This window comes from Talpa occidentalis, unplaced genomic scaffold (assembly GCF_014898055.3).
Source record: "Talpa occidentalis isolate TD23 unplaced genomic scaffold, MPIMG_talOcc4v2.1 talOcc4.4, whole genome shotgun sequence".
In the NCBI taxonomy this organism is placed as follows: Eukaryota; Metazoa; Chordata; class Mammalia; order Eulipotyphla; family Talpidae; genus Talpa; species Talpa occidentalis.
This window is the reverse complement of record NW_023604295.1, coordinates 18,362,325-18,388,794: the sequence shown is the minus strand read 5'-3', so window position 1 is coordinate 18,388,794 and position 26,470 is coordinate 18,362,325. Positions and strand designations below refer to the sequence as shown.

Below are 26,470 nucleotides of genomic sequence, written 5' to 3'. Positions count from 1 at the left end.
GTTTATATATATATATATATATATATATATATATATATATATATATATGTTTGTTTATATATATATATATATATATATATATATATATAGTTAAAAACTCATAGGGAAATTGTGAAGTAAAATTTCCAGGTCAAATGTATAAATTTTAAATATTGAGAGTGATGTCTGATTGCTTTCAAAAGATTATATAGTTTGTATTTCTGTTAGTGGTTATCTGACATAATGACATAAAAAATATAGTTCCATTATTTTATGTATTGCTTTTTATCTAGGCTGAGGGTGAATATCACCATAGCTTTTTTGGCAGTTGGTATTATCATGTTAACTGTCAAAGTGTTTTTGCTGTATTTTTTCTTTTTTAATTTTTAAAGGTCTTTTTTTTAAATTTGTTTATATTTTTAAAATTTGTTTAGACCAATTTAATATTTGGTCTAAGAAATTTGATTTATCTGTATTTTGTAAAGTGTATTTTGTGATTTTTAAAATCAATTGTTATCTTTCTCCACAAAGACTTTCAAAATTTGGTAGTACTTGTATTATGTTTATATTTATGCATCAGTTTGAAATGAAATGAAAAAATCATATTTTTTTTGTATTTTGAGTCTTCCACCAAAGGAACATGGTATGCCTCTAGTAATAAGGAGAAACATTTGGTCTATCCTCCTTGTATAAGGAAAACCCAATTTTCTTCCTCCTGTGTCACACATAAAACACTTAACTGGTTAATGAATTTGTAGGGCTGTGTCCCCCACACTAAGCAATTCTCAGTGATACTGGATAGCTGTCCTGTAATTTAAATCAATTCTATAATTTTAATCAGTTCCACTCTACATGGAAATAGCTTCAATCCCACAAGGTAAGCTCTCAGTTTGACATACTGCCCTCCTCCCCATCACACATGCTTCAGACACCAGTCATAGCCCAGATTTTCTTTCATCTGCTCTTCTGACCATCTGCTTGTAGGTGAAGTTCCAATAACCCCTACCTTGGGTTCTACTAATTTTCTAGAGTTGCTCACAGTACTCAAACACTTACTAGTGTTCACCAGTTTATTAAAGCTGTGATAAGGGATACAGAGGCACCTCCAGATGAAGAGAGACCTAGGGTGAGTTCCACGTAGGTCCCAAGCGTGGGAGCTTCTATCCCTGTGGAGCTGAGATATGTCATGTTTATGGTATGTGGATGTTTTTGCTCACCTGGAAGCTCTCCACACTTGTGTGATTTTTATGGACACTTCGTCAGTAGTTATGCTCAATCATTAACAGCCCTTTACTTTCTCCAGAGACAGGGCTTAGAATTCCAAGTTTCTTTTAGCTCACACTTCTTAACTAGTTTGGCCTTCTTTGGTTGTGTCCTTTAGTACAATTTGACAATTTTATTTCAGATTTCTTTTTTAATTTGTTCCTAGATATATGAAAACTGTGTATTTTTATCCGTTTAATTACTCGTATTTTTTTTTTAAGAAGTCATTGGAAGGTAGATAATAGGAAGCTGATGCATTTTACTTACATTTCATCCAGTTGTTATTGAGCTGTTTATGTTTTCTAATCTTTCAACTGGTGCTCTTGATTATTTCAGTAAACTATATGCAAATAATTTGGGGATAGTTTCCCTGATACTATTTCAGTTTATTTGTGTACCAGACTTTTCAGAATATAGTTAATTATAAAAATAATGATAGCAAACTCTTTATCTAGTTCTTGAGTTTAGTAGGAATTTCTCTTTTGTTCCATGAAGTATGATGTGCAGTGCTGAATTTTTATATAGATCCCCTTATGAATGAAAATCATTCCTTATATTTATGACTAAGAGTTTTCTTTTTAGTTGATTGTTGTTGGAATTTAGAGTTTATTTTTAAAGCATCTATTTGAGATGTTAAGCAACTTTGTCCTTAGTCCTAATGTAAAGATAATAACATTGGTCTGTCTTTTATTAATTATTATCAACACTATGCTCATATATATCATGTAGTTTGGTAAAAGTGGTTATGGATGATAGCATCTAACTTTATAAATAAATTGATGTATTCATGGATGGTCTATTTCTTTGTTATTTAGATTATAATTTTGTTATTTAGATTATATCAACCTTATGTAATCACTACAGAGTCTTCATTTTTCAGGCTCTGGAGAGGTTTAGATATGGAAATCATCTCATCCTTCAAGATCTAACATAGGAGCACAGCTCTAAACTAAGTGGGCCAGACCCTTTATTGGGCACAGATCTTAGGCAGCCTTTTCAATTCTTCTGTAGTTTACTGGTTTCCTACAGTTTTTCTGTCTCTTCAAGCAATCCTTATAATTTGTATTTTCCTATGTGATGATTTACTTAAGATATTATAGTATATTAGCATAAAGTTGTATTTTTTTTAAGATTTATTTATTTATTTATATTTATTTAATTTATACAAGCACTGGGTACAGTCAGAAGCGCGGGAGGGTGAGAGAATTCACCAGAGCCAGAGCAGGGAGTAGAGTAGGCAGAAGGACCGAAGTACACTGCTGAGGGGAGCAGCGGGCGTGGCAGGAGAGGTCTGCGCGCCATGTGGGACTCTCCTCTGGTTGCCGGGGAGCAGCCGGGGATCGAACCGGCGCTGCAGAGGCTGCGGGCAGCTTCGCAACCCAGCGCTCAACTGCTGCGCCACCGGGGAGGCCCTATTTTTTTTTTAAGTAATTTTTTAGCTTTTCTGAATTTTTGGTATTACCTCCTTATTTCTGGTGTTGAGTTTTCTCACATTATTTGGTACTCTATCCAACTTTTAGGAAAGAAATAGTCTTTCAGTCTTTAGCTAACTGCTGCATCATTTTACTTATTATTTTGGTTAATTATCATTTTTGTAAAGGGTAGTCATAACCTTTGTTCCTTACACACACTATTACCTAATTTCTTAAATTAATTTTACTGTTTAATGGTTAACTCAGAATATTCCTTTGACTTCCTGCCTAGCTGTGACCTATGTTTTGATATCTTAATATTCTCAGTGTTAATATAATTTTGGAGTTATCTTTATAATTTTGGGAGTTATCTTTATTTTTAATTCCTATTTTTTGCTTACATTATGGTCAAAGAATAGAACCTATTTGACTCTGGTCTTTTGGAATTTGAAGTATGTTTTCTTGGTCAGTTTTTTTAAGTAGGTTTTCACTGTCAATTTTTTAATAATAGCCCGTAAACGTATATGTGTATGTTTGTTGTGTGTGTGTGTATATATAGATACTTATTTATATTCTCTCTAAACTCAACCTTGTTTTAGAGATAAGACCATTAAGACTTGGAGAATTATTTAACTTGTTTTATGTTCCAATTAGTAAATGGTATACCTAGCTTTCAGAATCGGTTCTAGTCAACCTTGTCTTAGAGATCATTGCCTCCATGGTATACTTATGTTTGTGTATTTGGTATCTTCTAATGGGTATCTTCTAATGTATAATACAGTTCTATCAAAATAAGGTCTGTAGAAGTTATATAAATATGACTATATAACATGACTTAGAAAATTCTAAAATGTCTAGGTAGAAATTATTTGAATCTTTAGACCTGAATATGACTTTAAAAGAGAGAGTTAAACTAGTCAAATTAAATTTATAGATAGATGGGTAATGAACAAGAAAGGACATCATGCATGTGGACAACTCAAGAAACAAAGGAAAGTGTACATTTGTGGGGAGATGAGCCTGCAATAAGTGGAAGGAGTTTTGTTGAAGAGAAACAGTAACATTGCAACTGATTAGTAGGGTTATATTAAAGATGGCAAGTATCAAATTTCACTTTGTATAAGTGTGCAGTAGTTTCATTGCAGTATCTATGATAATTAACTTAAATATTTACCTTGATAGGCAGCCAAAAATTATGGAAAGGGCAAACATAATTCTAGAACAGGGTTCTGAGCATAGAGTTTGAAGCAGATTTACAATTCAGCTATATTAACTTTATTCATAACAATAGATAGTGTAGAATTCTGTTAGATATAGCAGTATGGACTGTCTTGTTAAAATGTGAAGAAATAGGTATGATTGCATTATATTTTAAAAGTTCGTAAAATTCATGAGAAGGAAATTCATAAATAGGAATGAATTTAAATTGGTAAAAGGTGGGGTTTTTTTGTATTTGAAAAATTCTAGAAATTAGTTGTTATTTCTGAGGTATATCTAGTTATTTAAAAAAAGTAAGCTCAAGCAGCAGTAGGTTTTCATTAAATTATTACACTAAAAATTCAAATATTATTGAACAATAAGGAATTCATTCTATGAGAGCTGCAGTCACAGGACTTGCTTTTTCATCCTTTAAGTGTAGGTTCTTAGCTGAAAATTAATTATAATGATTATGTATTCATAAGCCAGTCATTTTCTTTAAGATATGAGCATTCTAGGGAATTACATTTTGATTGTAGAATTTGGATGTTAGAGAAATACATCAAATAAGTATTAGAGAACACAGGATGGGGATTTTTAGTATCTGGGTCTTATGATGCCTCTGAATAGATTTAAAATTGAGCTCTGACTTTTACAAAATTACTCACATAGTAAGTGTAGATGTATTGTTTAATTTACCACTACTAGTGTGAAAACAAAATAAACATTTACATAGTGAAGGGATAAGGAAGAGACACATGTGGTTGGGTTTTTTAGAAAATTAATTAAAACAAATGGAACTTAAATGTACTATCTCACTTGTAATACTTTCAAAAGGAAAATATATTTGAATGCAAGAATAATCAGTTGTACTATTGATGGATTTTAATTGTTAATTAATTTGGTTAATTCTAATTAACCAAGACTGTCATTTTTTTGCATTTTCTAGGCAATTAAGTTGGAGTATTCAAGGTTGGTAAAATTGGCCCAAGAAGATACCCCCCCAGAAACAGATTATCGTTTACATCATGTAGTGGTCTACTTTATCCAGAACCAAGCTCCAAAGAAAATCATTGAGAAAACATTGCTTGAACAATTTGGAGATAGAAATTTGAGTTTTGATGAAAGGTACTTTCAAAGTATGAAATATTCTTGTGTTCAAATGTGTCATTGTCTTTTTATGCTTTCCCTGTGCAATTTGTGAATATTTCATATACACACAAAGTACTACTACAGTGAATAAACCACAAAATTTTATTTTACTTCACTTGATTTGAATATTTTGCATTTTCTCTGTAGTTTACAATCATTATCTTTAAAAGTTTGAATTTCAATTGTCAATCAAGATACTGAACTAAGCAAGAAAAGGATATGCAGATGAGTATAATATAATATACTACCTTTTTGGTACTTAAGATTTTAAGGAAATAAAGAATTTTCCACTTCTGCACTATGGGTATTTCAGGTCAGATAATTCTCTGTTATGGAAAGCTCACTTATAATTTCAAGGCTATTTAGCTGTTTGCAGACTCTACCTGCTAAATGCCATTAGCAGCCCCCATTGGTAACAACCCAGAATGTCTCCATATATCACCCAGTGCCTTCTGAGGGAGCAAAATAACCCTGTTTTAGAATACTATAGAAAAGTAGTCAGTCATATATACAAATAAAATCATCCTCTGACATAAAGAAAAGACTCAAAATTATTAAACTAATTTTAACAAGTGTTTTTACTTAGAAATGACTATAAAATTATTTACTAATATTAAAAGCTAAAAATTAAGAGAAAATATTTTAAAAATTTTAGGCCTTAGGTAAAGATCCAAGTTAGTGAGAGTTATTTTAGAATATAGAAACATTTATATGCAATCTTTGTACTCATTGTAATCATGTCTTAACTCTGCAATAAATGATTATCTTTTTATAAATGTCTAAAAAGTAATTCAAAGTATGTGTAGCAGAGGAAAATCTGAGGAAAAAGCATTTAGACCGAGATTGCTGTGAAATGTAGAGTCAAGTGAAATAATAAATATAAATGTTTTTGAGCAATGTGTGCTACATGGTAAGGACTCAATGAATGTTGGCTATTACTATTTTTATTAATAGTATAAGCATCACTTATTTTGTGTACATGACTAGAAATAGAAATGCGACGCCAGAAATATTACTAATTATAATCACCATTGTCTGGGGTGTCAGTGGTCTTCTGGCGCACATATGCTGCTTAATTTGGGAAGGTTTTTATGGAGTAATCACATTAACTTTACAACCTTTTGCAATTATTTATCCTAGGAATTGCAAATAGTCAATTGTTTGATAAGCTAATTTCTCTTATGCTTGGAAGATAGTAAGATGGGTGTGATAACTAAATAAATTTTATAGGAATTTTTTAACCAACAATTCTGGTCATAAAAACCCATTGGAAAAATTTTCATTCTTACCAGAAATGATAGGCACATTGTGGATGTCATTTTTCTTTATACTGTGGGGAAAAATAAGCTGTAGTATCTCTTGAGCTTTAATAGGTACATGTTATTTTAAAATCTTACTTCATTTTTACCCCTGTGTAGTCTTTATTAACAGAATGTAATTTAAAAGCCAAATGTAAATACAATATTTGAATTAGAATTACTGATGCTTCTTTGTATACATTATAACAATCCGGCACTGGACTAAGAAACACATCTTTCCCTTACTGGTATTTTGGAGTTGTTTCCTTAAGAGTTTTGCTCAGTGCAATTGCATTTCATTTTCACGTGTTGAGTAGTTTACTTTTGTGTAACACACATTTTTCAGTTTTATGAATTTTGCCTTTGATTTGGGAATACATTTCTTTTATTTGAAGGTGTCACAATATAATGAAAGTTGCTCAAGCCAAACTTGAAATGATAAAACCCGAAGAAGTGAATTTGGAGGAATATGAGGTAATGTGCCCTTTTGAGAGGTTGATTGAGGAATAATGTAGTTTACTGACCTTCCTTTTATTTCAGCATACTAAATGCATGAGAAAATGAAGCAGAGAAGGCTGAATCAAATAAGCTGTCTTACATTTTTACAGTTAGAAAGTTATGATTTCATTAATAGAAACTGCATTCTTCTATGTTTTTCTACACTGAAGCGATGCTGTATTTTTTCTTTGTTTCATCCTATTTTTTGGGGGGATAGATAGAAGTTTGTGTAATCATTGTATTCCATATTTATTTGCCACTATTGAACATTATTGTGCATGTGAAAGAAAACACGAGCACTTGGTCATACTTACATTGATTTTTGAACACAAAACTCTCTTTGTGTTAACCTTAGCTTTAAATAATTAACAATTCAAATACTTAGCATGTCTTCAAACTTAAATTTAACTTTATATACTGCCTTTTTTTATTTATAAATCTAGGAAATTTTAAGTTGCTTTCATAAGTGCATGTGATTAATATTTGCTCCCATTTGCAAACTTTAATTACTTCAGATTTCCTTAGACAAGTAGTGTAATTTACTACATTTATAAATAAAAGAAACACAGAAAGAACTCATTACTGATTAAAAAAACAAAACAAAACACCCTTGCCTAAACTGGAGTGTGGGTTAAGAACTTTAGTCTGGGAAAGAAAACAAAACTACAACAAATTAATTGTATAGAATTGTGAACACTGAACGCTTTCCTTTTATGATCAGGAAAAAAACAAGGGTGTTTGTTATAACCACTTCTATTCTGAATTGTACTGGAAGTTCAAGGAGGACAAAAATAAGCAAAATAAAAGATTGGAAAAATTTATTATTTGCAACTTCATAACTAAAAATTATAAAAATAATAATCGATAAATTTGTTAGAGCTTTGCAACATGTAAGCCTATGTCAAATACTGATTTCATTATACCTGTAACAAATTATCAGGAAAAATTTTCCTGAAGTATTATGGAAATGCAAAAGGTCTCAGTCTAGCTCAGACATTCTTGAAGAAGATCAAGATTTACTAGAAATCAAGACACAATAATAATTGTTAAGAATAGTTAAGAATAAATTAGAACAATGCAGAATAGAAAACCCAAAATCATAGCAAATAAATGGACATGATATAGTTCACAGTTGGCAAGTAAATTTGTTGCTAAATCTACCCATGTCCTCAAGATTTGTGTTACATAAGAATTTATTTTTATTTGTGATTCTAGTCAGGGGTCAGCTTACTTTGGCCTATAGACTTAATCCAGCTCATCATCTGTTTTTATACAGTTTTATTGGTCCACAAACCATTTGTTTACACATTTTATGTAGGTGTTTTCACACTATAAATTGCAGCTTTATGGCCTGCAAAGGCTAAAACAAAGGCTAAAACTGTCTTGTCCTTTACAGAAAAAGTTTACTCACAACTTCTAAGGCAGTTCTAGTAACAGTTGAGTGGCAATTAGAGTACTTTCTCCAGGAAAACTTAACACTTTACACTTGCAGACAAAATTTACCTTTTTTAATACCTAGCAATATTATGAACATTACAACTAAAACTTTGAAATAAAAAACACAGTGGTTTTGTTTATATTAAAGGGAAATATAGTTGGCCAATAAATGTGTTGTTTCCTACTTTAATTTGCTTATGATAATGTGTATATAAAAGCTTTAACACAAATCCATCAATATTTCTTTTAGATTAATCCCGTATTGATTTTCAGTTATGGTTTCCCTTGAATCAATTTCCTTTATTTGTTTATTTTAAAAGATTTATTTATTTATACATACAAGAGCTGGGGTACAGGCCAGAGATGCGGGGGGTGAGAGGATTCACCAGAGACAGAGTAGGGAGCAGAACAGGCAGATCTACTGAAATACACCACTGAGGGGAGCAGCGGGCGAGACAGGAAAGGTCTTCTGCGCCATATGGGTTGCTCCCTGGCTGGCCGGGGATGGAACTCATGCTGCATAGTCTGCGGATTGCTTCATAGTGCATTGCTTAACCCCTTGCACCACCAGGGAGGCCCTGAATCAGTTTTCTTTAAATTAAGAAAAAATTCTGGGCCTCCCCAGTGGCACAGGGATTAAAAGTTTCAGTGCTATCAAGCTATTGCCAGCCATTGTGGCATTAGTTCAATCCTGGCCAGAGAGCAACCCACATAGCACAGCAGACCTCTCCTGTCTCGCCAGCTGCTCCCCTTAGCAGTGTATTGCAGAAGATCTACCTGTTCTGCTCCCTACCCTAACTCTGGTGAATCCTCTCATTCCCTGCATCTCTGGCCTACAGCCCAGTTCTTGTATGCATAAAAAAATAAATCTTAAAAAAAATTAAGAAAACATGCTGATCATGTTGTTTCCTAGTTACAGCTTCATTACCTGCTGTAATAACTGGATTTAATGTAAGGAGGGGCAGTAAAATGTAAATTTTTCACTGTATCTCAGATCAATAGCCTGTTGAGCAGCTGTATTTAAAATAAAATGTAATACAGATTTGCAGAATTAAAAGGTTTAAATGAATCTATTACACATTTTCTTTTTCTTTTAGTTCCTTAAAATTTTGCATGAAATAACTGTCTAAGCTATGTTTCATACTAGAGTTGTAACTTCATTCATCCCTCAGATTTAGTTTAGTTTGACGTAGATCTATAATAATATTTTAATAAAATACTTTTATCCTAAAGAATTTTTGAGAGATAGCCTGATTATTATAGCTTGTACTTCTGTTCTAGTGAGATATTTGTTTAATTCCTAATCAATGTCCAATAATTTTTACATTTATTATTATACTAATAAATAGCCTTTTGTGTATCAAACATTAAAATCATGATTAAGTCTGGTTAATCTTTACTTTGAACTCTGCTTCTGCTAACTCAAATAATTATGAGGGCAATATTGTTTTTTATTATGAACATTTTGCATTGTAGTTTTAATATCTTACTCTTTATTCTTTTAATTTTCTTTCACCTACAGGATTGGCATCAGGATTATAGGAAATTTAGGGAAACAACCATGTATCTCATAATTGGGCTAGAAAATTTTCAGAGGGAAAGGTAAGGCATGTGGACATATGAAAGAGCTTAATCTTTGTACTTAATTCTAACTAAAAAGTAAAAAAATAAAAATTTGTCTATGACTTGACCTCTATTTTATATTTATACTATATATTACAGTAAACTTTTAATTTTAAAACAGTTGAGCTTACAGAGAAATTGAAGTTAATTATGGTGACTTTTTATATACTCCACATCCAATATATTTTCCAATTTAATTAATTCTATATAACTAATACTAGTGTCTCTACTTTAATCAGCTCTCAAAGACTACAGTTAATGCTTAGGATGAAACAGGATTAGATTGAAACCTAGGGGTTTGCTGGGGACCAATGAAGAAGCTTGTAGCATAACACATGGAATTTCTTGCGTTTGCTAATATCTTTACCTTTAGGAACCAGCCTTTTTCATATTCCTTCTGGGTCTGATTCTGACCTTAGCTCAGAGACAGTGTTTCCAATTTGTCTTTCTGAACATGTAAAAAATATAGTTGTAGTAAACTTGATCACTTCTCTTCTTAGCATTTTTAACTGATATTTTTAACTATTATAATTTTAATTATTATTAAAAACAAATTGATATTGATCTATTTACCATTATAGATTATTCATCAGTCTGTATTTACTTATTTTTCAAAGTGTTTATTAATTAATATTCTTTAACATTAAATTTCTTGACTAGTGACTCTTTCCAGAAACTGCTGTATTTTACATGTTTTGTCATAAGGAAGCCCAGTGAAAGGGATATTGAATTCTTCCTCTTTCTGTTGTTAGAACCATGTTTTCTAACATATGTGCCAATTTAAATTTCAATGAAAAATTGAGCTAAAATTTAGTGTCTCAGTCACACTGGCCACATTCCTAGTGTTCAGTAGCCACATGGGACTAGTGGCTATAATATTGGCCAGCAAAGATGTAACACTTCCGTCATTGCACAAAGTTTTGTAAGACATTGCTGCTCTGTTTGTTGATCGGTACACAGTGCTATCATTTTTACATTTTTCAGATGATAATTTTTACAGTAATGTTCTGGATAACTGAAAAGAGGTGTGTGTGTGTATACTTAAAAATGTTTTGTCAATGTAGTTGACTTTTATGAAAATGAAATACTAATGCTATATGTTTCTTTTAATGTTTAAGTTATATAGATTCCTTGCTGTTCCTTATCTGCGCTTATCAGAACAACAAAGAACTCTTGTCCAAAGGCCCATACAGAGGACATGATGAAGAGTTGCTATCACATTATAGAAGAGAGTGTTTACTAGTAAGTTTAATGCACATTATTTTATCAGTCTTATACTGGGTAAATTTTCCATGCCCATATGTAAATGATGGACTTCATAAGCTCTTTTCAGGTAAGAGTCATGGTGATGTCTGTAATCTGCATCTCATTATCCCTTCCTTATGGATCCTAACTATTGCAGGTATTAAAACAGAAATGTTCTTAAAATGAAATACAGTAACTCAGATTTCTTGTTTTCTACCACTCACGTTTGGTAGAAGAGGAGGAGCTGGGTAAAGCATGAGGAACTATTATTGCTATTCCTGAAAAATAATAAATTTTTTCTGAGTTTTAAAAACAACAGTATATTTGATATGCATGTCATCAAAGGTTTCATTGTCATACAGTATCTTTTCACTTACTCATTGGTAGTTTTTTTCCTCATGTATTTCTACTATATGTTGAAATATCACTGTACATATTTTAACAATTTTTGATTTTATTTCTGTTATGTGCATAACTTTTTCCTAAGAGACTTTTCGTGCTACAATAGTTGAGATTCTTTTTCGTGATTGCTGTTTGTTTCAATATGTTTAGGGACATACATATGTTGTCTTCAGTATCAACACAGGTATTTTTATTTAATTAAAAAGGAGTAAAAAATTCTTATTTTTCCCCCTTGCATTAAGAAATTAAATGAGCAGGCTGCAGAACTGTTTGAATCTGGTGAGGATCGAGAAGTAAACAATGGCCTGATTATCATGAATGAGTTTATTGTACCATTTTTGCCCTTGTTATTGGTGGATGAAATGGAAGAGAAAGATATAGTTGCTGTGGAAGATATGAGAAATCGATGGTGTTCCTATTTGGGACAAGAAATGGAAGGTAAGTTTAAACAGTGTTAGTGGACATCTGAGATGTTAGGATTGAAAGCATTTAGAATTAAATGTTACTTATTTCTATCTGTTATTTCTGTAATAGATGCACAGTTACATCATTATAGTTTTCTTATATAACTTAGCTGTGCACATTGCCATTACCATTTCTATTTAATCTTTCCCCCATCACAATTACTTTACATATTTTGAAATGAAACATCAACTGACTGCTCCAAATTAATAAATCCTAGTGAGAACAATCATCTGGTAGTTTGTCTCCCTCTCTTTCTCTTTACTTATATCTGATTGTTTTTACTTACAGCTAATCTCCAAGAAAAGCTGACAGACTTTCTGCCAAAACTGCTCGATTGTTCTACAGAGATAAAAGGTTTCCAGGAGCCACCAAAGTTACCTTCCTATTCCACACATGAACTCTGTGAACGATTTGCCCGAATCATGTTGTCCCTCAGTCGAACTCCTGCTGATGGAAGATAAACTGCACATACTTTCCCTAAACACACTGTATAAACTTTTTTTAGTTCTTAACCCTTGCCTTCCTGTCACAGGGTTTGCTTGTTGCTGCTATAGTTTTTAACTTTTTTATTTTAATAACTGCAAAAAAACAAAAAAACAAAATGAATATACAGACTTTGGCCAGACTGCAAACAATAAAGCTGAGAATCGCATGGCGCTCAGACTTTGTTTTAACCAGAGAACTGATGTATAGTCACAAATCTGATTAATTTTACCATGGCTGGCAAAACAGTGTTTTGCCACCTTTCTGTTCCAGTATTACTTTGCTTTTATCTTTATCTGAGCTTTCCATTCAGTCTGGATCCTTCCATGACTACAGCCATTTAAGTGTTCAGCACTGTGTACGATAGATAATATTTGGTAGCTTGTAAATGAAATTAAAGAATAAAGTTTTATTTATGGCTACCTATGTGTTTGTAAGTAGGTATATTGTATATGAGTGTATTATTTTAGCTATATAAAATGAATTTTGTCTGGGGATTGTATATGATGGGTGATGAATAGATTAATAAAATCCTTTAATTTTGCTATAATGTTAGCATATTGTAATTTGCTAAGTATTTGACACTTAAATATATGTATATTTTTTACTAAGTTGCTAAACTTAGTATGGCACCTAAACCTGTTTTGAATTCAAATCAGGTTTTCACTGAAATAAGCAGCTAATGTTTAAGTCAAACCACACTGAAAACTTTTAACCTTTTCTTAGATTAACCTTTTATTTTTTTATGTATTTACAAACAATATAGCAAGGTGATTATTTTGAGAGACAACAGAAACAAGTACTTGAATAAGGGCTATTTAATAGTAAAACTTATAAGATATATATACACACACATACATGCACATGTATACACACACATGTATTCTTCATAATGGAGGACAATGTTTTGCATTATTAATCATTCTATTTTTGTAAATTGTATATCACTTTAATTGAAAATGTTCTCTACTAATCAATGCTGTGAAATGAAGTTGATATTGTTGAACTAGAAGCTATACTATCTTACCTGCTTTTATTTGCCTCCTTTTAAAAAAAGGAAACAGGAAAATGTAGAACATTTTGTAGATGGAATTGCTGTTTATGATTAATAAGTAATATTGTGAATGAAAATCAATGCTTTAAAGGTAATCATGTTACCAACAACCTATTTTTGAATTTATAAAAATTGCTTCATAAACAATACTTTGTTAGCATAGTAAACTATATCATTATCTAAGTGTGTGTGTTATAGCGTCGCCAAAACTAGTGCTTTTTTTAAGTGCCTCTGACAAAAGATCCTGGATGAAAGAGGAAGAAGGAAAATACTAAGCTACTATAGGATGTGTCTTAATAAAGGGATCTTTGTATTGGTAAGGTATTAATAACAACGAATGGGTCTAGTCCCGACGTAAAGTTAGATTTTGCATATTGTAGCTATCACAATTATTTTGGTATAGATGTTTAATCTCTACTGAACAGTTAGTATTCTATATTGGTTTTTAAGTCCTGTGAAAAGTTTAGAAACTTGACCTATATCATCAAAGCTTTTGTAAAGTATCTTCAGTATTTTGTGATGTTCTACCATAAGCTGAAGTTTTTTGTGTTTATATTTATAATTGACCATTGAGACGTAAAGTGCTTAAATACCATGTAGAAAGTACTCCTTTCAAAAGGGCACATCCAGGGAATTATATGTGGCTTTTATGCTGCTGTGAAGGTAAGTGTTAATATTACATTTACTTTGATTTTTGAAAGTCAGTTTACTCATTCCTGGTAATCTGAAGTGCTTATCTTAAATAAATGACCTTTCCAAGACCTAGGGAAACAACTTGTTTTTCTATTAGCTTTTAATCTAGTCTTACTATTTAGGACTGAGAAATTTCTTTACATTATTAATTGAGTCAAATACAATTTATAGCTAGTAATCCAAAACTGCATACCTCATAGAACTGTTGTCAATGGCAGATTTCATTTTAGAGGACTTTCATTTTTAACATTGTACTCCCATCCTATCCCTCAGAGTTGAATTTAAATAGCTAGAACTTCAGTTTTGCAGGAACTTTATGTATATGTAGGGTTTAGGGAGCATGTAGCCATGAGTGAACCTGTGAAACCCCATAGATATTCTCACATTTAAGATACAACACTGACCGTGCACTAAATTACTCAAAATATTGTATCTAGACCAGCAGTTTTAGCATCATCTGGAACCTCACACTATAACTTGATTCAGAAACTCTTATTAAAGTGATCAATGTCTTAACAAGTTCTTCAAATGATTTTGATGTCTGCTAAAATTTGAGAACTATGGCACTAAATAAAACTCTCAGCCCTTTTTAGACACCTTAACTTGGTTCTGTTTAATTTCCATTAACTTGTGATCCTGTTTGTTGGAAGCTTTTTTTGTGTTTCACTTGCAATTCATAGGGATTGACTACAAATTATTTTGCTTAGTTTTAGGTTTAATCAAGAATGAGATAGATTTTTCTACTCCTATATGTGGCTCTCTGGAAGTCTGAAATCTTGATTTCATCATTCAGAATTGTTTACCTCTGTCTTAGGGTCCTATTGTCATCCAAAGTACAATAACGTGGATACTTGGGGGGAGAGCCCTGAATATGAATACCCTAATGTGTAATCATTTTATTAAATGTTATTTTACATCATTAGATGAAATCCCACTTGTTGTGCCCATGATAGCTTCATCTAAAATATATGTAAAAATCTTCTAAGACTGCCATTATCAAAATACCACAGATTAGGTGGCATATATTTTATCACACTTCTGCCAGCTAGAAATCCAAGGTCAAGGTGTTGGCAGGTTTAGTTTCTTTTGTTCCACACTCTCCTTTCTACCCCCATTCTGTAGGTACTGCTGTTAACAATTATGGCCACATATTTTCCATGTTCGGATAAGTTATGTGAGTTATGCTTATAAAGAGTGCTGTTTTTGTTTTTGTTTTGTTTTTTAATCTTTTTTTTTTTTGTGATGGGGATAGAGTGGAAGTGGTGAGGGTCATTGCTTTTACAAAAATGAAATAACCATCTATTTTGTAGCCTTTTTCTTCCACCTGCCTGTACTTTCTAGCCTTCAGTTCCTTTTTATCCTTATAATTAGCTTTGATCGATGACTTACAATAATAAAATAATAAAAACTAATGAAACAGTAAATGAGCTATGATGGAGGGAGCAGTCAAAGCTATATCACAATGCTTTTCTGTTCTTCACTTACTGGACTTCTCCTTCCTAAGTGGTAACATGTTCAGACTGAAGCACCAGGCTGCACAGGGCCAGGTCCCGGCATCGCTGCTGGCTGCACTGACCTCAAGTGAGCTCGTTCACTCTGTTGTGCCTCAGTTTTGTCATCTAGAAAATAGGATTACGTTATGACCTAGCTCATTGCATTCTTTTAAATTAAAGAAATAGATTTTCTCTATATAAGTGTTTAATACTTGTCAGGGATTTTCTACAATTTAGCACTTGGTTGCTCTTGCTCCTGCTCCTGATTTTTACAATCTGCTTTTCTGAGACAGATTTCTTTGGTTTGCTCACTTTCTTAGCTAGTCCTTGTTTGCTCCTCTTTCTGCTCCTTATGTATCAGTGTCGTCACAGTGCTGGCCTTGGCCCTCTTCTCTACATCTTTCCTGAACGGTCTTCGTACTAGTCAGTCTTCCTGTACTGCCTGCGTGCTGATGATTCCCTAGTCGGTGTTTGTAACCAGATCTCCCTTGTGAGTTCTGTATTTTGTCTCAACATACATACTTGATTGTTTCTTTAAACATCCAAAAATAAATTTAGTACTTCTTCCTACGCCAACTTTCTTACATTTCCTTTGTGAATGATACAGTAATCTAGCAATGGAAGATTGCAATGCTACATCTATTTCCCATGAATTACCAAGTGTTAACAAGTAATTTTTTATTTTTTAATATGTTGCCTATGCATCTTCTCACTATTACTGTTGATGAGGTCTCTCATCTCTTAATTTGGACAATTGGATTTGTCCCTACATGGCCTCGCTTTCTCTGCTCTTCCATACTGTTGACAGAAAAACCTCTCAAAGATATTTTACTTGTCTATCTTTCATTGCTAGTTTGAGCTCCTTTAAAGAGAGATAGAGAGTACCTCATTTTTTGTAACTCCAGTGCCTGGCTACTTCATGAGATGCAGTCTGCAGGTTTTCTAGCCCACCAGTCACGTTAAAACTGCATTGTCCAATACAGTAGCCACTAGCCACATGCAGCTGTTTAAGTAAAGTTTAAATTCTGTTAAGTCATACTAGCCACATTTCAAATACTCAGTAGCCACATGTGACTACTGGCTACCATACTGGACAACCCATTTTAGAACATTCCATTACCACAGAGCTGCTCCAGATCTTTAATTATGGGGATGTTTTCCTGTATTGACACCCCTTGAATATTCAAACACCCTCCAAAGTGTTAACTGGAACAAATTGACTGTTAACATTTATGTCTCTATCTTAATCCTGCATTAACCACTCTACTAGTCTGTTCTTTTGATAACACCTGTAGCAGTATGTGACCCTTAGGAAAGCCCACACTATGTAGTTTAATATAAGATGTGATAGAGACATTGGAAGTGACCCACAGATCCTAATTGCTCCTGGCAGTTGCTATTCCTCAGGATGGGAAGCAAAAGGGGAAATGTTTGAGTTCAAAAATAGGGGTCTTCATGGAACTGGTTCTCCAACCTGAGGAGGTACATTACCCTTCTTTCTACTTCAGAAGATACAAGGAAGGTCTAAAAATTCTGAAAGTAGTTAAAAACTACTTTCCACAGGAATCAACTGTCATAGTGAGATCAGCACTGCTATGGTTAGCAAGCAAAGACAAAGAAGTGAAGTAAACACTTCACATTGGCAGGTCCCTATAGGGAGGATGCCATGGGAGAGGTTAGAAAGATGTATTTTGCAGAGTCCTTTCTCAGCATCACAAAGAAGATGATAGAAGGTTGGAATTTGAACTGAGAGACTAAATAAAGAACGAAACACTTAAACACTTCGTTTCCTCTTAAAAGAATCCTTTTATCCAAAGATGTTAATCCCAAGATAAAACTAAATTTTCAGGACTGTTTATTATATACTATAGTATATAGTATCGGGACCTCAAATTGTACTAGTTCTGATTGAAATCTTAGTGTTCTTTCTACAATGGGATTTTTAAATGATGTTTATTTTTTTAATTAGCAGTGGGAGGATATGCATTAATATGAATGTATGCCCATCCATTGTTTCCCACATTTATACCTTGTATACCATTCCACATAATCTGCCAGCTAGTCTGTATATAAAAATAAATATGGAGACAAAAGCAATTATCTACTCACTGTCACTGTTAACATTTTGGTGTTCGTGTTGCTGGACAACCTCTGATGCATGTGCAAATTTATACATACACAATTGTAAATGACTTTCTGAGACATTTTTTAAAATGCAACAAACAGACATTTCCAAAAAAAAAAAAAATGTGTATATCTACCTCTCTAGCTACTCTATGGTATTTAATTATAAAGATAATGTACAATTATTTATTCATGGACATACTATATAGCTGCTATTTATGTCTATGTGTATATTTTAATGCCTTTTGTCTTTGTGCTACATTTCTAGAATGTATAAATTTCTGAGCTACTCACTATACAGATTTTTAAATTTTGAGCTAAATTGTCAAACTGCCCTTTACCAATGCTATTCCAGATTACACTGCTGCCACTAATGCATGAGTGTTTCCACATCGCAGGTTCAACATCGAATATCAGTTTTTAATAATTTTCAGTGACAGCTAGTTCATTGCATTTTTTTTTTTATTTTCATGACTGTATTTTATACTTTGGCTGTTTGTATTTCTTGTATAAATTACAGACTTAAGCCTTTGCACTTTTTCTTTTGCCTGTTCATGTCTATAAATTGTGATAGTTCATATTAGGAATCACTAATCCTTTATTGCATGCAGTGCAAATATTTTTCCTTCTGTCATTTATTTTTTGCTTATAATATTGTTTGATGACTATGTAACCAGATCTGTTGATCTGCTTGATAATTTCTGCCATTGATACATAAAAGTTTCTCCTGTTCATGATTATAAAAGATACCCATGTTTTCTTCTGATATTTTTTATAATTTTGTTTTTATATCAGTCTTTAATGAAGTCAAGTTATATTAAAGTAAGGGGTGAGCTAAAGATCAAAATTTACTGCCAAGATTATCCAGTTGTCTAGTACATTTATGAAATAATTTTTTTCCCTTACTCACCCAAAATGTATCATCCACTAGATAATAAATTTTATGCGATATTTTTAAACAATCTATTCAGTTCCTTTTATCTTTTCTCTATTCAACTACCATTACTAATTTAATTACTGTTGTTTTACTCTTGATTTAAAGTATTTTATAATACATGTGCAATAATATACATGTTCTTATATGTAGTATTACTCCCCAACACAGACACTACTCATTTTTCCCATAATTTCCCATACTGTTTTTACACATTAACTTTAGAATATAATCTTACTTCAATTAAAAATTTTATTGGCATTCTGATTGTAAGTACATTGGCTTACATAGATTGCCATAGAGAGAAATTTTGGCATCTGTGTTGAATCTTCCTTTTCGAAAAAAATTGTCTATTCTTTTATTATATTCATATGTCTCTTAGTAGAGTTTGGTTATTTTTACTTGTCTTTCACTCTTGGAATCATGTTTTTATGGTATGTCATCTTTTTCCCACCTTAAAAAAGATGCCTTTTAATATTATAGAACAGCAGGTCTCAAGTATTTCTTTGTCTTAGGACTAGTTTGTATTCAAAAGTTATTGAAGACCTAAATGAAATTTGTTTGGGAAGGTAATATCTCTTGGTACTTCTTAGATTAGAAATTGAATCTATGAAGAGTTTATATTATAAAATGTTAAAATAGCATAAAATTTATTTTAGCAAAAATACTGTATTTTCTGCCTGTTCTTTGGCATGCTTAAATTTCAAGTCTGCCATGAAAGGAAATGAGGTATTATAACTGCTTTACAGTCATCATGACACTTAAATGTTGTGATTATACTTCCACATAAAATTAACTTAAAATTTGGACTAGAAAGGACTAAAAATGGTAATTTTAAAAATAGGAATTATTTTTCAAAGTAATCAAATTCCAGTTCTAACTCTTTGGATCTTCACTATGCCTTCATAGTCCTGGAAGTTTTGCCCAGTAAAAATTGATCCTTGCTTGTGTTGTACCTTCCTTACTCCAAATTTTGAAAATGTCTCCAGGAGGAAAGCTTGTGTGATGTATTTCACTGCCCTCAAGTATGGCAATTTTACACTGTTCATTCTCCAGCCACCAAAAAGAGTTGCTTCATGTGTTTTTATGGTTTCGATGACAAGACATGTATTCTGATACCAGCTGTTTCATTATGGCTAAATCACAAAAGGCTATATAAATCTATGAGCTGCTAGTGTAAAAAAGTAAGATATTGGAATAGAGTCATGACCCTTCAACTAGTGGGTTTCTTACCACAAAAGAAACAGGAAATAAATTTTTGGCAAATGTAACCAAACTAAGAGTTCTGTCCATCAAGAGAAACCCTTAAACAGCAAAAAGACAAGAAAACATAGTGTGAGAAGATATTTGCAATGTGCAAATACATATACAGAACGAACTTACAGCTTGGGTATGATTATGATGTATTTTCTGAGATGTTCCTATATGCTTTTTTCATAAATAATAAACAGGATAGCTAAAGAAAAATTCATGTTTAACAAAACTAGGTGACAAGTCATTCTCATAAGGAGGAGCCAAACTATGGGCAACCACAATATTGTGGGGGACTATTGCAGGCTTAGTTAGATATGAGAAGGTAGCAGAGTTAAAGGGGGGGGGGGAATTCTGTGTCCTGGAACTCCCTCAAAACAGGAATTGCCAATAAAGATCCATAAGAGGAGAAAATTTCAGTCTGATTTGACTCTTCTGGAAGGCTCCATTGGCTTCAATCTATGGATGAGTAAAAAAAAAAAAAAGTGGACACTAAGGTGGATAAAAAATATCACAGAGTGCTGAGGAAACCTAACCCTCAAGGAATTATAAAATGCTCAAAAACTAAGCTTTTAGAAGGGCAGAGGTCATCCTGAGGAAAAAGTTGCTGGAAATGGAATTCCTGTTGGAAAAGATCTAACCCAAAACTTTTTTAGTCATCTCACTTGCATAAATTCCTGCTTTTGTGGTGTACCAAAATGACATTCCTGCACACCCAGTAGTTAGCTAAGTTCAGATATGGGGCCCATGAGGCCTGAAATGCTTGATAATACCATTTTTCCCAGTGCCCAGTTTCCTTGGCAAATGGGTATTTTAGGGAATTATGACTTGGAAGTATGTATACATCTGCACCTTTGAGAACTTTCTCAAGGAGGTGTCTCCCTTTCGTTCAAGTGGTTCTAGTTTCTCAAAACTAGCTTAAGTTTTGGAATTGGTTGAAAGGCTATTCTGCATTTTGGTAATTTAAAATAGTTTTCAGCTTTTCTTCTTCAATAGACTACTTAGCTTTTCAGTCGTAGGGCACCAGGACAATTAGATGTTGCCAAAGATGAAACCATTCCAGTTATGTTGGCCATGCTGCTCATTAAAGTAACCATGCCCACCTATCTTTTCTAGTTCAATGATGCTACATGGCCTCTCCCTTTCTGGGATCCTAACATTCCCCTTGAATTCAGAAAACCTCTTTTAGAACAGCAGTTCTCATTGTCATTACTGGTACACAGAGAATAGCTGCAAGAGATCTTCAAGATAAACCAGTGACTGCTAATGTTTCCCAAGAATTTTAAAGGCATTATCTTCTGGACCCTGCAGTGAACATAACAAGTGAGTAGGTCTTACAGAAATATACTCCATCAATGGACCTGCCCTACTTTGGTTAAACTCTGTATATAGTATACCAAGTAAGTTCTGGCATCTTGACTTCATTCAGTGTCAGTTTCAGTCCACCAGTAAGAAAGTTGTTGAGCCACTATAAGCCATTGAAGTTAGTGATTAAATCCATAGTCTTTGCTTAGGGTTATTTGCCAAATCCAACATTATATTCCTTCACCCTGATTAAATGTCCATTCTCTCACACAATCCTCAGGTCTCTCTCAAAGTAAATTTGACAGAATTTTGAATTATTTTTGATAGTGCAGTATCTCCTCTTGGGTCACACTATTTATTTTAACCTTGAAAACCTCTTAATCTGAATATAGACCTACAAGCAATGAGAGATGGTAAAATGTAAATATTGAAGAGGATCATCAGTTCCCCAGTGGCAGTTAGCTCAGATGAGGCCATTACATGTCATCAGAGAAGGGAAATTTAATCTCTCAGGAGAGGGAGGATGCTCTTATTGACAAGTTTTGACAGAACTTTAGAGTTGAAAGTCTTCAGTTTTACTGGGAACTGGCCATGTGTACGCTTTCTAATTTCAGTGTCCCACTCCAAATCAATGGCCTAATTAACATAAGAGATCATGTAATACTGCACGCTCAATTTCCATCTTAATTTAGCCACCCACAGAATTTGATTCCTGATATGGTTTTAGAAACAATCTCATGGCTACAGAAGGCAAGCATTATTGTTAGGATAGTTCCAGAAACTTTGATTTCTCTTATCCAGACTTTGAGATGGGATTTTAAGCTCCTTATACTCATCACTTTCTTCATATACCTCGGTATACTTTTAAGCAACTAGTAATTCCTCTATACTCCATTTTTTTTTTCAAAAAATATGCAGTAAATATTTAGTCTTGCCTTTTATATGCATTGAATCACAAGTGATTTCAGGTGGTAATTTAAATCACAGTTTTGCCACTGTGATCCATTGGCTACTTTTTTTATAAAAGGTAATATTAATCTAGTTAGATTGGAGACAGAAATTACAGAACAGTACATTGAAGATTGTTTCATACAATTAGCAAAAAAAAAAAAATGAACATTTGGCACTGCCAAATATTGTTGACAATGTGTATCAATAGGAACACTCAAATTATACTGTAAGTAGTGCATCATTTTAAAACATCTGGAGTTATGATTACATTATTCAGCAAATCCTAAGTATTTTTCTCAAAGAGGTTTAGGTGTTGTGTATAGCTTTACACATACAAACATTTTCTAAGAAACATTGTTCGTACTAACAAAACCTGGAAACAATTGAAATACCATTCAAGAATTACCTGATAAATTGAAGCATAGGAATATAACGGTATGCTATATAGTCATGTAAAAGGTGAAATGGCATCTGCATATGTCAGCATGTCAGCATAGTATAAAGATAGTACTAAGTGAAAGAAACAGACCAATGTATGAATAATATAATTCAATTTATTTGATTTTCAAATTAACCCAGAAATGCATTCATGAATGTTAAAACTAAGAGAGACAAGAATTACCAAATGAATCAGGATAATGGTCAAATCTAGGACCAACAAAAGATGTGTGATTAAATAGGAACTTTTGGATTTGGGTCCAATTTTATTTGGCTTGATATGTTTTATTATTTTCTATATATGTATATATGTTTTCATTTAGAGTTGTAAGTCTGGAGCTTAGAGCAGAATTTTCTTGAGATTTAAGTTTGAGAATCATCAGCTATGAAATGCTCTTAAAGTCAAGGGAATTCATAAAATATAAGATGACGTAGAGAGAAGAGAGGAGGTCTCAGGACTGAATTCTGAAGAGCATTAAAAGGTCTACTTTGAAGGGAAACCCAGCAATGGAAATAATGAAGACTGTCAGATGAAATAGTAAATACTGGGATTTCTAAGTTTCAGACACAGGGATTTTGTACAAGTAGGAAAAAGTGAATATTTACATTAAGTGCTTCTATGCAAAATGAAGACAGAATGTTAGGTTATCTTGAAAGGATCATTTCAGGAATTATATTGGAATAGCTTCAAGAATTTAGCTGGGATTTATATTTCCAGTTACTTGGCTGACCATTCAGTGAAATACTCCTTTTAACAAGATACAATATTGGATAAAATATTAAAATAGTTTTAATGTATCCCTTACATTGGGAAGAAGGTGAGGAATATTCTCAATGGCCAAAAATCAAAAAGCCTAAATCCATTTTGATTAACTGCCAGGAAGGAAGATTGAATTACTTTTCTAGTCTGCCCTCAAAAAACATTACAAAATTGTTAACATATGAAGAGATGCGGCCAAAAGGTCAGAAAAAATATTATTGACATGATGGGATTTAATATTTTTTGGTATTTGCTATATTTTTTATAATTTTTGCTCTTTCCCAATTCTAAGTAAATATTAACTTTCTTACATAATTTTATATTTTTTATTTAAAAGCTGCTTCTTCCACCATCAATTATATCTTTGGGCTCATAAAACTTAATTCAGGCCAGACAGCAGGGGGAAAAACACAAAGTCCAACTCCCAAGCAAAATGAAAAGCAAAAATTTTTCCTCAGGGACCATGGTAAAGAAACTTGTTTACAACCTTTCCTCTGAGTGGAGGGAGTAATTCACAACCACAAACTGCCTATTGGGGTAGATGGGTTAGAGGCTAGATCTGACATATACATGGTCTGAAAATTCTCAAGATAAATTTTTCAGGTTGGTATGACAGCAGGAATCTGTCAGGAAAAAATTCAGATTCTTTGTGGGTCAAGTAACTTACATCCTAGTAAAAAATGAAAAGTATTGGTCCTGTGCAGCGCGACATTTAAATTGATTTTTTAAAAACCATGACTAAGAGGTAAGTATAAACATTGGCAGAAATCAGCAAAAAAGGTCTTTCAAGATGCTGATGCTGGAGAAGAACTTGCCTCTGTTTTGATGTCAGTTATATGTAGGAAAAGAAGAATTTTAAAAAGATAGAAGAATTGAAATTGCATTATAAATTGATAAATCTTCCAATAAATCTGACTTTAAAATATCTTGAAAGGGGCCTCCTTGGTGGCCTAGAAGTTGAATCTCAGGGCTATCACTGCTAGGCCTGAGTTTGATCTCCAGACAGGGAGCTGACCCACATGCTGCAGCAGACCTCTCCTGTCTTGCCCACTGCTCCCCTCAGCAGTGTGTTTCAGTAGATCTGCCTGTTCTTCACTTTCTGTCTCTGGTGAATCCTCTTACCCCTGCACCTCTGTCTATACCCCAATTCTACAAAAAAATTTTTTTTAGAATCTCTTTCTTATCCCATGGGGAGATGCATCCAGAAAGATGCTGGCCAGATCCCGTTCAGGGGGGCACTCCTTGCTGGCCTGTTTTTGGGGATCTGCTGCTGTGCACAGGGCTGCTTTACTCAAGGGCTTGTCCTTCCCGGGGTCGCACGAACACACAGAGTACAGGTCAGGTCATTTTGGCCCAATGCCTGTCCCAGAGGTCCCTGTTTGATTCCATGGCTTGGATCAGCACTGTCCTCTCCATCCAAGCCTGGCTTTTCTGGTCACTCCCACAGGTGCCGCTCTCTCTTCTGCACACCAACTCTTCTTCTGTGTAGGCTTCTGGGGAACCCAGTCTATGCCACACATTTCTATGCCAGGTAGATTTCACTTTGTTTCTCAAGTATATTGATGCAAAAATAGAACCAAATTAATCATCTAGTTATTTCTTATTCTAGGTTAAATAACTGGTGTTTTGATTGATAACAAAGTGGATTATCAGTTACATTAACCAAAATACTTCGTTTAGGAATGACCATCTTGGTTAATAGTAAGTACTGAAAATATCAAGAAAAATAGTTGAGCTAGAGGCTCTTGTAGCATGAAATTTACTAATAGTTTTACTAATTTGTCTTCATCAGTACATGTATGTTGGACATTCTTTTAATTGCTTTATTGACAATTCTATAAAATTTTGTAGCTAAAGAAGAGATAGTTACAATGAAATAAAAATGATTGTTGTCTTCTAAATTCCCAGTAGGTGGTGTCATAATACTGTATTTAGGGAATAGGATTTTTTTTTTTAATATAAAGTGGAAAAAGAAGAAAACAGGCCATGTACTTGTTCAAATATATGTACTTTATTTTAGAAGTTGCTTCTAAGATGATTTATTTATGATATGTTTCTTCAATTCACATTTTTAACAAGAAAGTATGCAACAAAGGACAGTTTTTTACTTTATTCTCTGGAGTTATACAGAACTACACACCCAGTCAAAAGAATAAGATGGCCAAAATGGTTTCAGCAAAATTCACCAAGATCTTTTTTTACTCTCATATCTTAGGCATGAAAAAAACTGTTCCTGTCTTGGAAGTCAAAGAAGAGTGCAGAACCTGTCATTATAATCATTATAAGCTTTGTTTTGCACTCAAAGTGTTTTCTACTTCTGGCTACTCTTTTGAACTATCTATATCATAAATGATCAGCCATGCTAGAAATACAGCTCTGTCTAGTTTAATTGAGTGCAGTCTTGATCTTCCTTCCTCACATGGCTGTGGTCCTGATGTTTGCTTTGGCCGCAGCACCCAGGGGTGGTGATTAGTCATAGCTCAGAGGCCATATGGTTTTGGGGTAAGGGTGGCTCCGCACATCCCAGGTTTTCAGTGTTTCTTGAGCTGATCAGGTATCCTTTGAACACAGGACTCTCGGATTAAGTGGTTCTTTTTTTTTTTTTTTTTTTTTAATTCACAATGCCTGTTCTAAGCTATACAAAATTACATAGTAGATTTTTGGTAAATGTATGTTAAGTAAATATGCTACAATGTAAGTTTAAATAATTAACTTCTCCTTGCCACCTTTCTACACCCCAGAGATAGGTGTCTACAATGAAAGATTTGTTCCTTGGGGGAATTTAAGTGCTTTTGATACTTCAGTAATCAAAAATCTGATTTTTGCTCTCCATGGGGCTGGTCTTTAATGGAATGATGGGAATTCTTTTGAAAAAGTAATATTTATTTAAAAGTCTACTAAAGAACTTGCAATTTTCTATTGTCTTTTGAAAATTAATAATTAACTTTAATTTTAACTAAAAAAGTTAGTTTTAAAAAATGGAGACATCTTATTGCACATCCAGGTTTTTCAA

General features: G+C 33.1%; 1 protein-coding gene across 6 annotated transcripts in view; it reads left to right on the top strand.

Annotated features, from left to right (window-relative positions):
- Nucleotides 1-12,876, top strand: part of USP25 (ubiquitin specific peptidase 25) — a 108,965-nt gene extending 96,089 nt beyond the window's left edge. For all 6 annotated transcript variants that reach the window (XM_037525080.2, XM_037525084.2, XM_037525081.2 and 3 more), the window contains 6 exons: nucleotides 4,801-4,979; nucleotides 6,697-6,775; nucleotides 9,759-9,838; nucleotides 10,978-11,101; nucleotides 11,749-11,944; nucleotides 12,260-12,876. In XM_037525080.2, the coding sequence (XP_037380977.1) occupies nucleotides 4,801-4,979; nucleotides 6,697-6,775; nucleotides 9,759-9,838; nucleotides 10,978-11,101; nucleotides 11,749-11,944; nucleotides 12,260-12,432 (831 nt within the window). In that variant the 3' untranslated portion in view covers nucleotides 12,433-12,876. The remainder of the gene's footprint in view (nucleotides 1-4,800; nucleotides 4,980-6,696; nucleotides 6,776-9,758; nucleotides 9,839-10,977; nucleotides 11,102-11,748; nucleotides 11,945-12,259) is intronic.
- Nucleotides 12,877-26,470: the final 13,594 nt, after the last annotated feature.